Source organism: Triticum aestivum, chromosome 5A (assembly GCF_018294505.1).
Source record: "Triticum aestivum cultivar Chinese Spring chromosome 5A, IWGSC CS RefSeq v2.1, whole genome shotgun sequence".
Classification (NCBI taxonomy): Eukaryota; Viridiplantae; Streptophyta; class Magnoliopsida; order Poales; family Poaceae; genus Triticum; species Triticum aestivum.
In genome coordinates, this window is record NC_057806.1 from 686703978 (window position 1) to 686716859 (window position 12882).

General features: G+C 48.3%; 2 protein-coding genes across 2 annotated transcripts; one reads left to right on the forward strand and one right to left on the reverse strand.

Moving 5' to 3' along the window:
- Positions 1-2803: 2803 nt before the first annotated feature.
- On the forward strand, positions 2804-3825 carry LOC123105997 (xyloglucan endotransglucosylase/hydrolase protein 31). The gene has a single exon (XM_044528192.1). It carries the CDS (start codon positions 2940-2942, stop codon positions 3681-3683), a length of 744 nt encoding a protein of 247 aa, XP_044384127.1. The 5' UTR covers positions 2804-2939; the 3' UTR covers positions 3684-3825.
- Positions 3826-5132: 1307 nt separating this feature from the next.
- Positions 5133-8052, reverse strand: LOC123105998 (riboflavin biosynthesis protein PYRD, chloroplastic; the record flags this gene model as incomplete). Its single annotated transcript, XM_044528193.1, has 3 exons — positions 5133-5922; positions 6332-6630; positions 7300-8052. Coding segments are annotated over 3 exons (1641 nt in total), but the record flags the coding sequence as incomplete, so codon positions are not given.
- Between the last annotated feature and the right edge of the window lie 4830 nt (positions 8053-12882).

A 12882-nucleotide genomic window follows, 5' to 3' on the forward strand; every position in this document is an offset into this window, starting at 1 on the left:
ATAATCAAGCAGGACATGGGGTTTTACCTACATCAAGAGGGCCCGAACCTGGGTAAAACATCATGTCCCCTGCCTCCGGTTACCATCCGCCTTAGACGCACAGTTCGGGACCCCCAACCCGAGATCCGCCGGTTTTGACACCGACACTGTGCTTGTATGTTGATGACATACTAATATTCGGAACCAACCTCAAAGTTATTGAGGAGGTCAAGTTGTTTCTGTCTCAGAAATTTGAGATGAAAGACCTTGGTGTGGCTGATGTTATCTTGAACATCAAGCTACTAAGAGATAATGAGGGTGGGATTACACTTCTGCAATCCCACTATGTTGAGAAGGTGTTGAGTCGTTTTGGATATTCAAACTGCACACCATCTCAAACACCATATGATCCTAGCGTGTTGATTCAAAAGTCCAAAGGCACGGCTATAGATCAATTGAGATACTCTCAAATCATTGGTTCATTGATGTACCTAGCGAGCACAACGAGGCCTAACATCGCGTTTGCTATGAGCAAACTGAGCCGCTTTGTTTCCAAACCGGGTGATGTACATTGGCATGCTGTTGAAAGAGTTATGCGCTATCTGAAAGGTACTATGAACTATGGACTTCACTATACCGGATACCTGTCGGTACTTGAAGGGTATAGTGATGCAAATTGGATCTCTGATGCTGATGAGATGAAGGCCACAACTAGGTATATGTTTACTCTTGGAGGTGGCGCTGTTTCCTGGAAGTCTTGCAAGCAAATGATCTTAACGAGATCGACAATGGAAGCAGAATTAACAGCATTAGACACATCTGGTGTCGAAGCAGGATGGCTTCGAGATCTTTTGATGGACTTGCCAATGGTTGGTAAACCGGTTCCGGCTATCCTTATGAACTGCGATAATCAGACTGTCATCACCAAGGTGAAAAGTTCAAAGGACAACATGAAGTCCAACAAACACAAAAGAATGAGATTAAAGGCTGTCAGAAAATTAAGAAACTCCGGAGTGATAGCGTTGGAGTATGTCCATACGGCTAAGAATCTGGAAGATCCCTTTACGAAAGGGCTATCACGTGTAGTGACAGATAATGCATCGAGGGAGATGGGTATGAGACCCACATGAGTTGCCATGGTAGTAACCCAACCTATGTGATCGGAGATCCCGTGAATTAGGACCTGGGAAAACAAGCCAGTGGTGAACTGAGGAGAGTAACTATACTAACCCACTCCGTTGGAGATGCAATACTCTCGACACCGTATGGTAGGATGACTACTGTCTTAATGTGTTCCAAAGCTTATATAAGCAAGATGCTATCCTACAGAGCGATCTTTGGAGGAACACACCTATATGAGCCCGACTGCTGGTCACAGTCTATGAGATTGGGGTGATCTCTAGTAAGCTCATGAATAGGCCAGGAGTGTGACTTATATGCTCCACCCGAGGGTTCAGCCTTCGGCAGCCTAGTACTAGTAAGACATGTGGTGAAACTTCTTTAGGCCAAACTGACAATTCAAGGCATAGTCCATTGTTCAGTTGTGAAGGAGTGTAACTACTTGCTCTAGGTGAAGCTCAACCTTAACAAGTCTTCACTGAAACACTGGTATATCGAAACAGTAATTGGAACAGAGGACGCAATGGGCCCTCGAGATCTGGTGGGGGATTGCTGAAATTTGAGATGGGCTCTAGGCCCATATAGCAATTTCTGAAAAATCTTTAAGGGCCCATGTGGGTTATATGGCACTAGGTGTAGTGGGAAGTTTAGTCCCACCCCGGAAGTGGAAAAGGAGTTGGACCTCCTTATAAGGGTTTCTCTTCTACATGCTATTGGAGCTTGAGAAGAGAAGAGGCTCTCGCGCACTGCTCTTCCGCCGCCCGCCTCGCCACGCCACGCCTCGTCACGACGTGCCGCGGGTTGCGGGATTGAGCTGAGCCGAGCCGAGCTCACACCTACGCATTTATTTTTGCCAGTCACTAACGAAGAGTTCTCTGACAGCTGGGCCACGATCTGAGATGTCGGATCGTGGGCTGTCACGGACTCGGACGTGGGACGAGGCCACGTCTCTCCACGCGGCTGCGCCTATACATGTGTGCGGTGTCTCCTAAACCTAGCCGCCACGAACGGATCACATCTGCTCCCATGCGCACGCCCACTGTCGTTCCCTTGCTGCTGCTGTCGCCGGTGACTCCATTCCGTCCGCCGCGTACACGGTCGACGGGAGAGCAGGTCTCCGAAACCACGTCCTTCTGGTTCATGTACGGGGTGAGGGGCGAATAGGTTTTTGGGCAGCGATTACGCGACTGCTCGCTTCCGATCATCTACTTCCTCTACGTCCGCGTCGCCTTCATCATCACCATGTCCACCGACGCCAAACGTGCCGCCGCCGAGAAAGCTGAAGCCGACAAGAAGGCTGCCGAGGACGCCGCTACAGCCACCAAAGCCACGGTCTTTGCATGGCCTACTGGAGGGTATAACTCGTTTATCCCGCTCCTACTGTTTTGTGTTTTAGCCATGGTAGCGTTACGTTGATCTTTCTACAATTAGCGTAGTATGTGCTAGCTTGGCTGAATATCAGTATGCGTTTATTTGTGTCAATGCCATGCTAGTGATTTACTCGTGGATTAATTTAATCAAGAAATTGCCTATTTACTCAACACAAGCTGGTGCAGAAGGTTGTCATGGAGCTCTCACCTGTATGGATGGTGAGCCCAGGGCCGAGCGACCTGGCGTTTGGTGGCAGCCAGTCGTTTGCACTCAAGAATGTGGAGCACAAGGAGGTGAATGGAACTTTGCTGCTTGAGGGATATTTGTAGCATCTTATCTTCTCTGTCTGAGGATTCGTGGCCTCCTGTTGTAAACACTCAGCCATGAGAACTTGAGCCTCAAGCTGCATTCCTTCTTAAAACCCCACCACCTCGACCCCGCTCCTGCGCTCTCCCATCCTCCGATCCGCCATGGCGTCGGAGTGCGAGGTCACGCCGGACGACCAGCACGAGCACCTGCGCCCTGAGGGCACGGAGCCGCTGGAGCGCATCGCCGTGGACTACACGCCGGACGCCTGCCACCACGCGCCGGCGTCCGGCGAGATCCACGTCACCTACGACCACCGCGGCGGGGCGCGCTGGCGGTCGCGCGGCCGCTTCCTGCCGGGCTGCGCCGTGGCCGCCGCGGTCCGCGCCCCCGCCGGAGACACCGCGGGGCTCAACTACAACCTCTACCTGTCGTCGCTGGAGGGCTCCAGCGACATGGACGAGATCGACTTCGAGTTCCTCGGCAACGACAAGCGCGCCGTGCAGACCAACTTGTTCGTGGCGGGGGGCGGCGGCAGGGAGATGGTCCACCAACTCCCCTTCGACTCCTCGGACGGGTTCCACCACTACGCCGTCGCGTGGAGCGCCGAGGCCGTGGAGTGGCGCGTCGACGGGGAGGTGATCCGGCGGGAGGAGCGGCGCGAGGGGGAGCCGTGGCCGGAGAAGCCCATGTACCTGTACGCCTCCTTGTGGGACGCGAGCGACGTCGACGAGGGGAGGTGGACCGGCACGTACCATGGCCGCGACGCGCCCTACGTCTGCAGCTACAGAGACGTCAGGGTGCCCGTTGTGGGAGAGGAAGAAGAATGTCAGGATGATGCGAACGCCGGAGATGAGGCCGGTGCTGCGGGGGAGGAGGAGGTTGATGCCGAAGCTGGTAAAGATTAGATGTCGGCGTTGTCCCGCCTCTGATCGTGCCACCAGCCATGTGGAATTAGCTATACTATCTTGGTCATGAGCGCTGCAATAAAAGATTCATGAATTATTTGCCGTGGAGGAAAAACAATGAAACACACACAGTTCATTTGAACACTTGTTTTTCTTAATGTTGCATAGTACGTTTAGACAATACTCCTATAATAACAGAGATTGAACCCATAACTGTCAAAAAAGAGAGATTGAACCCATAATATTATTAGTGCAAAATACATGGACCACATAAAATACGTGTGGTTAATACGATGATGGTCTTCATCAACATAGCTAACGTATCTCCTTCCCTATTCGGAAAAAAAAACGTACTCCCTCCGTTTTTATTTACTTCGCATATTAGCTTTGGTCAAAGTCAAACTATATAAACTTTGACAAAATTTATAGACAAAAATATTAACATGTACAATTACAAATCAATACCATTAGATTCATTATTGAGCGCACTTTCGCATCATATAAAATTGTTATCGTAAATATTTATATTCTTTCATATAAATTTGGTCAAACTTTATGAAGTTTGACTTCAGTCAACTATAATATGCAGAGTAAATAAAAACAGAGGGAGTATCTCCTTCCCACAAACAAGCATGCCTACTACGAATAATGTTCCTGGTATCTTCATTCTCCCCCTCTTGAATGAGATGTGTTAATGCCGCCATATTTTATAGCACTGAAAGCGCTGGTGAAGCCATCTGGGCTGGGTGCCTTGTCACTCGACATTTGGTCCACGGCACTCTTGACCTCCTCCTCGTGAATGGTTCGTCAATGCCCTTTAGGTCTGTGTGCCCCAAATTTGGGTTCTCCCAATTAAAATCTTGGGTTGTTGCATGACCCCTACCAATGGCATTGGAAAAATAACTGTGGACAATAGTTTCCTTCACCAAGTGATCAATTACCCAACCATTGTTATGCTTTAGCCTATGGATGTGCTTTTTCGTCGTCTCCTATTGACTCCAAGGTGAGATTTTTTGTGTTGGCATCACCCTCCTTGATGTTATCAACGCTTCTTGCGTGCCCTTTCCAATACGGCAAGGCCCGTAACCCTCCTCTTAAGCCTAGCCCTCAGATCCTGCTCGTCGGGAGAGAGAGGTCCGATTCTTGGGTGATGTCGAGTTGAAGGATGATCAACAAGGCGGCGTGGAGTTGAAGCCTACCTTTGGAGAAGAGCCCCTTGCTCCACTTGGAGAGATGCAAGCTTGCTTTCTTGAGCTAACAAGATTTGGCATGGCTCAAGGTGGGTGGATGGTTCCTGCCAAACATGCTGCGTAATATCCATAAATCCCAGAATCCTTGTCCAAAAGTTTTCAGACTTGAAACTGCAAGGGCATCCAGGGCCCCTCTCATCAGCAAGGAGAATCGGGCAATGGTCAGACAGGGAGCTTGAAAGTGCATGGAGAATGTGGGTGTCAAACTTAATGTCCCACTCGACATTGCAAAAGATGGAGTCGAGCTTGCACATAGTCGGGTTTGACCGCTCATTACTCCAAGTGAAACTATAAAGCGGTGTAGTGCGACTCCAAAGCGGACGCGGGTTCAGGCTTAAGTTCACATGGCTCGGTGTTTACAACAGGAGGCCACAAATCCTCAGACAGAAAAGATAAGATGCTACAAATATCCCTCAAGCAGCAAAGTTCCATTCACCTCCTTGTGCTCCACGTTCTTGAGTGGAAACGACTGGCTGCCACCAAACGCCAGGTCGCTCGGCCCTGGGCTCACCACCCAGACAGGTGAGAGCTCCACAACAACCTTCTGCACCAGCTTGTCCTCTTGAAACTTGCTCAGCAGCGGCACCAGGACGCCTCCGGCATCTCGGAAATCAACCAGCACACTGCACAACCCTCGATCCGCGAGAAGTCGGAGGATGGACTCTAGGTTCATCTGGTCGAGGACCGAGACGCTGACTCCCGATGGCTCCACGGCGACGGGACTATCAGCCAGGACTATGGCGTTAGATGCAGACTCTTCATTGAGAAACGGGATGTGTACTTTGGAACCTTCTCCCTGCGCTATGATGATGTAAAGAGGCTGCTTTGCGCCAGCCTCGCATGATATTGGTAAGGTAGTCGCCTTGGCCATGTCGCTTGAAATTATAACTCCGTCGTATTCTTTCGCTAGTTGCGAGTAGTATCCTCCTGGTTGATCAGCTCCGCTCCCAATTTGATTTATGACAGTTCCGTTCATCGAGAGTGTAGTTCTGGTTTCAGTGTAACAGATAAAACATCAGCAGCAGCACACATCATATTCAGACAAAAAGAACCAACGCACCTGATATGCAACAGTACAAACTATAAACATTAAACATTACTATACTAAAATGGCTGAAGCAATGAGCACCCTACGTTTTTTAACCACAGATGTGAAACACAAATTTTGAACATGCTGTGCAACTTAGATTTGAAGGGGAGCCTTGGCGCAGTGGTAAAGCTGCTGCCTTGTGACCAAGAGGTCACGGGTTCAAGTCCTGGAATCAGCCTCTTGCAGAAATGTAGGGAAAGGCTGCGTACAATAGACCCAAAGTGGTCGGACCCTTCTCCGGACACCTATAATTATAAATTAGCAAAAATACTAGAATCCTAGGAAGATACTTGTAGTTGGATATTTACCTCAAAGTTGCAAAGGCCTTCCCAGTAAGCATACGGTGAATGTAAGCCTCATTTAATCTGAGACATAATGCTTCCTCCACGCCAACCCTTACATCTATGCCGGCATTTCTGAGTTTTTCAATCCCTTTGGATGCTACAATAGGATTTGGGTCAGTCATCCCCACCACAACCTCCTTAACTTTGGCTTTGATGAGTGCTTCAGTGCAGGGAGGGGTTCTCCCGTAGTGGTTGCAGGGCTCCAGACTCACATAAGCTGTTGCATTCTCTGCTAAATGCCCTGCGTCCCTCAAAGCAAATACCTGCAGATAGAGCCACATATTAGCAACACCATACTTGGCTACGAGCCTATGAAATTATCAGCACCATTGTACTTTAGTGGCCCAAGTTCTTATGCAAGCAAAAAACATAGGTTCTGCTACCTATACGTAATAGGGTAATAGCCGAATACTACATAGGTGCTGGTTATTGTTGTGTATGACTGAAAACCACTGCATACTGTTGGCATACTGGCTACAGGTGATATTTCCTAAATAGTACTCCCTCCGTCTCATAATGTAAGACATTTTTCAATTTATTTCTTCATAATAGCATTAGCTGAGATCATATTGTTGTGTATGACTGAAAACTACTGCATACTGTTGACATACTGGCTACAAGTGATATTTCCTAAATATTTGTTTGGTGTTAGATGTATCTATCATCTGCTGGACAGCTGCAGTAGAAGTGAACAATTTATGACATAATGCAGTATTGGAACAGTACTGCTTAATGTAGCGCTGGTTTTTCCTGAATGAGTAAAATATATGTGAAATTAGGGATCATATGAAGATTGTGAACTGCTAACAGGCCAGGCTACTGGTAGATGGTTGTTCAATTCACAGGCTTGCAATAAACATCATCCGACAAATCCTTGGTAGTCCAAAAAGAGTGAGCATCAAATTGAGAAGAAGAAGGGTGAGAGGGGTGACCTCGGCGTGGGGCTGCCCGGCTTTGGGGTGGAATCCCTCGCCGACGACTTGGCCTTCGCTGACGATGACGCAGCCCACCATGGGGTTGGGGCTGGTGTGCCCGGCTGCCGTCCACGCCAGCTTGACGCACCGCCGCATGTAGTGCGCGTCCATGTCCCCCGCCTGCGCCTGGCACCGCACGCCGGCCGCGAGCCCGCGCGCGCCGCCGCTGCCGACCGCGAGGCGGGCGCGGCAGGGGGAGGCCGCGGCGGATGCGGGGCGCGGGGCGAGGCGGGGGCGCGAGAAGAGCGAGGAGGAGATCATGTCAGACCGAAGAGAGGAGGCCAGCCAATCCAGCGAGATGTGGGGGCGCCGAGCCTGGCTTTTGGATTCCCTGTAAGCTGCCTCGACTGCCTGCGTGCAGCTGTCGCGGTTGGCGTGGCCGGCTTGCGAGGCAACACCGGCGAGGTCTCGCCGCCGCGCGGAGCTGCTCAGGCCGCGGCGGCCGGAGACGGGGAGGCGGCGTCGCGCGGTCCTGGGGGGATAAGGAATCCCGGCGCGGCTCCGATGCCGACGGGGAGGGGCGCGGCGCAGCTTGGCAGGAGGAGTCGCGCGGCAGCGGGCTCGACGGTGAGGGGCGGCGCGGCGCGGCGCGCAGAGGAAGGAGACTCTGTTCCCTTCCTCACCCGAGCGCACCCGACCGGCCGAACCGCAGCATAGGAGAAAAAATGACTCGGGGGTATTTTGACAGGTGGGCCCAAAGACGGAAAATGAGAGAAAAATATATCAATATCCACAATATGAAATTTATATCATTTGATCGATCATGGAAGGTAGTTCAATATTTTATCTATTAGGTATTGCAGATGTTTCTATTTTGTTCTATAATGTTGGTCAAACTTTCAACTGGTTGACTTGCACGAAAATCAATACACCTTACATTCTGAAACGAGGGAGTATATCTTCTAAATTTTACTAAAAGGCAATGCATTTTTTTTAAATGTCCATTGCACTCTCAGAAGATATTTCACTTCCCCGTGAAGAAAAGAAGACTTTTTATTTTCACAATTTGCAAGATTTTGTTCGAGAAAACTCACATGAGTGTTGCCTTTTAATTAAACGGCATGCGAACTACTCGTGAAAAGAGAAAACAACTAGATCTGTGTAAGCAAATATCCGCCAAAGGCTTGGTTAGCCACTTCTCGATAGGTCATCCTCTTGTCGGTGAATACACGACAGTTCCTCTCCTTCCAAATGTTCCAGAGCAAGTATGTCATGATCTCACTACGCTCCCTCACGCTCCGCTCGGAGGCACTCGCGAGGAACCCAACCCACCACGGGTTTATGGAAGAATCAGCGTTAGACGGGCTTGGCATGGTCATCTCCTTGGCAGCATTGACAATCCTCCATACCTCCTGGGAGAAGGCGCAATCTCGACATAGGTGAGCGAAAGTCTCAATGAATGCAAGAAAGAGATGACAGATCAGATTGTGTGGCTATCGACGGATTGCAAAATTCTCCGCCGCGAGGATTCTACCGTGTTGTACCAACTAGGCGAAGAGTTGCATTTGGGGGTGGCCCGACCCTTCTGAACCTTAATAGAGCGAAAAGGCGTCAATCTTCCGGGCTCCTGGCCCAATGGCCAAAGCGCAGTGGTGTCTCTTAGCTGACGCTGGTTCGAGCCTCGACTTGCCTCGACTCGCACGTTGTGTCTTACGTTCTCCTTTTAATTAAAAAATGTAGGGGATGCTCCCCCTACTGGTCTTATTTCCCATTTGCAAGATATGAGCTTCAAATTCTATACTATATTGGTTGGTTAACTTTACTTATCTACGATCCATCAAACCACTATCTCCTCTCTAAACCCTAGAAAGAAGATTTTTCGGGTGCGCCATGTAGTCGCCCTACCTCCGCCGGTAGGTCGTTGTCCCACTACTCTTCCACCATGAAGCTTTGGGGGTGGGGATACTAGATGGAGCTCTTTTTTCCTTTGCGGCAGGGGGAGGGTTATTATGCGGTGGCGCTTATCTTGATCTACCAAATAAAGTTTTCGTGAGCCTCCCTACGCAAATGGTGTCTATTGTGGTACATCAATTGCTTGTTGCAGCGTACTCAAGACTTTTTTTGGGTGAACTAGTGATGTAATTTGAGGGTTACTCATGTCAGACTTCTTTTAAAAAATAAGGGAGCTAAATTTTAGGGGCTGGGTTAGATCCATGTTTTTTTAACTCTTCAAATTGGAGGAGTTAAGGTTTAAGAAGACATTTAAGAAGTTCAAATTTAAGGGTTCTGTTATAGATACCATGTATGCTAAGAGCATCTACAACGGGACAGAGCAAATATGAACTCTTAAACGCTCGCGGACGCGCCCGGTTAATGACCGGGCGTGCCCGTTTTGAGCCCCTATTTATCCGTCCACGCAACCACACTCCTCATTTTCTTCGCATATGCCCGGTCACATGCATGTGATTGGTGGAGATGAAGAGAGAGAAATAGAAGAATGTATAAAGAAAGAGAAAAGGTGGTACGGGGTGCGACCGCGTCCGATGTGGCGGAATGCCCGAGCGCGTCCACAAGCCCTCATATGATCCCCATATTTGAGATGGATATGAGGGTTCACGGATAGCCCAGTCATATAGGGATGATATGAAGGGTCCGGTTGGGTCACGTTTTTCCTTCTCTCTCATGTCTAGTCACTGATCGGGCGCGTCCGCGGGCGTATGAGTGATGGTTTGAGGCATCTGGCTATAAATGCTCTAAATGCCTTTTGTATGAACTGGTGATCTAAAGAAAAAACAATTAGAGAGCTAAGTTTAGCGAGAGTCTGTGGCTTCTTAACTCCTCAAATTTGAGTTGGTAAGAGTATCTACAGTCGGACTTGGCAAATCCGACCCCTCAAATGCTCGCGGATGCGCCCGGACGTGTCCGCGAACAGTGACCGGTCGCCCCTCAAAAAATGCATTACACATCCGGATACCTCAAATTAGAAACCTCAAATTCATATTGATACATCCAACAAAAAGATCTTTAATGGGAGCTTCGTCTGGTTCCGCTCCCGCCCGCCCAGCTCCACCCTGGCCATGTCCAGCGGCTGGTTACGCCCCTCAGAGTGTTGGTCCGGTCGGTGACAAGGTAGGGTAGGGCATGGGACACGAGCCAGCTCACGGGACTCAAGGCACCGCCGTCTCCCAAGTCCTACTCTTTATCATCGGAGACCGGAACACGAACGGTGTCGGTGGATGTCAGATCGGCGGCGAATCCCTCCGGGGACGAGCCGCCGACGTCCACCACGATGTGGTTGTGGTGCCTGGATTGATGTGCCATACAGGGCGTTGCAGAATGCGACTCCACCTCGCCGACATCCGCCGCCGCCTCTGATAACCCACAAGTATAGGGGATCGGAACAGTTTTCGAGGATAGAGTATTCAACCCAAATTTATTAATTCAGCACAAGGGGAGCCAAAGAATATTCTCAAGTATTAGCAGCTGAGTTGTCAATTCAACCACACCTAGAAACTTAATATCTGCAGCAAAGTATTTAGTAGCAAAGTAATATGATAGTAGTGGTAACGATAGCAAAAGGTAACGGTAGCAAAAGTAATATTTTTGAGTTTTGTAGTGATTGTAACAGTAGCAACGAAAAACTAAATAAGCGAAGAACAATATATGAAAAGCTCGTAGGCATTGGATCGGTGATGGAGAATTATGCCGGATGCAATCGATCATGTAACAGTCATAACCTAGGGTGACACAGAACTAGCTCCAGTTCATCAATGTAATGTAGGCATGTATTCCGAATATAGTCATACGTGCTTATGGAAAAGAACTTGCATGACATCTTTTGTCCTACTCTCCCGTGGCAGCGGGGTCCTAGTGGAAACTAAGGGATATTAAGGCCACCTTTTAATAGAGTACCGGACCAAAGAATTAACACATAGTGAATACATGAACTCCTCAAACTACGGTCATCAACGGTAAGTATCCCGATTATTGTCACTTCGGGGTTAACGGATCATAACACATAATAGGTGGCTATAGACTTGCAAGACAGGATCAAGAACTCTCATATATTGATGAAAACATAATAGGTTTAGATCTGAAATCATGGCACTCAGGCCCTAGTGACAAGCATTAAGCATAGCAAAGTCATAGCAACATCAATCTCAGAACATAGTGGATACTAGGGATTAAACCCTAACAAAACTAACTCGATTACATGATAAATCTCATCCAACCCATCACCGTCAATTGAGCCTACGATGGAATTACTCACGCACGGCGGTGAGCATCATGAAATTGGTGATGGCGGCTCCGTATCGTAAAATGCGATGAATCCTTCTCCCTGATTTTTTTTCTCCCCGAAAGTGAATATATGGAGTCAATGTTGAGGTCGGTGGAGCGTCATGGGGCCCACGAGGCAGGGGGCACCCAGGGGGTAGGGCACGCCCCCACCCTCGTGGACAGGGTGTGGCCCACCTAGCGTGGATCTTTCTTCCAGTATTTTTTATATATTCCAAAATAATTCTCCGTTGATTTTCAGGTCATTCCGAGAACTTTTATTTCTGCACACAAAAATAACACCATGGCAATTCTGTTGAAAACAGCGTCAGTCCGGGTTAATTCCATTCAAATCATGCAAGTTAGAGTCCAAAACAAGGTCAAAAGTGTTTGGAAAAGTAGATACGACGGAGACGTATCAACTCCCCCAAGCTTAATCCTTTGCTTGTCCTCAAGCAATTCAGTTGGTAAACTGAAAGTGATAAAGAAAAACTTTTACAAACTCTGTTTGCTCTTGTTGTGGTAAATATGTAAAGCCAGCATTCAGGTTTTCAGCAAAGATTATGAACTAACCATATTCACAATAACACTTAGGTCTCATGTTTACTCATATCAATGGCATAATCAACTAGCGAGCAATAATAATAAATCTCGGATGACAACACTTTCTCAAAACAATCATGATATGATATGACAAGATGGTACCTCGCTAGCCCTTTCTGAGACCGCAAAACATAAATGCAGAGCACCTTTAAAGATCAAGGACTGACTAGACATTGTAATTCATGGTAAAAGAGATCCAGTCAAGTCATACTCAATGTAAACTAACAGTAATGGATGCAAATGCAGCGGTGCTCTCCAACTGGTGCTTTTTAATAAGAGGATGATGACTCAACATAAAAGTAAATAGATAGGCCCTTCGTAGAGGGAAGCAGGGATTTGAAGAGGTGCCAGAGCTCGGTTTTGAAATAGATATGAATAATATTTTGAGCGGTATACTTTCATTGTCAACATAACAACCGAGAGATCTCGATATCTTCCATGCTACGCACATTATAGGCAGTTCCCAAACAGAATGGTAAAGTTTATACTCTCCCTCCACCAACAAGCATCAATCCATGGTTTGCTCGAAACAATGAGTGCCTCCAACTAACAAGGGTCCCGTGGGAGTTTTGTTTGTAGTTATTTTGATTTGATTTGCATAAAGCATGGGACTGGGCATCCCGGTGACCAGCCATTTTCTTGTGAGTGAAGAGCAGAGTCCACTCCTCTTGAGAATAACCCGCCTAGCATGGAAGATACAGACAGCCCTAGTTGATACATGAG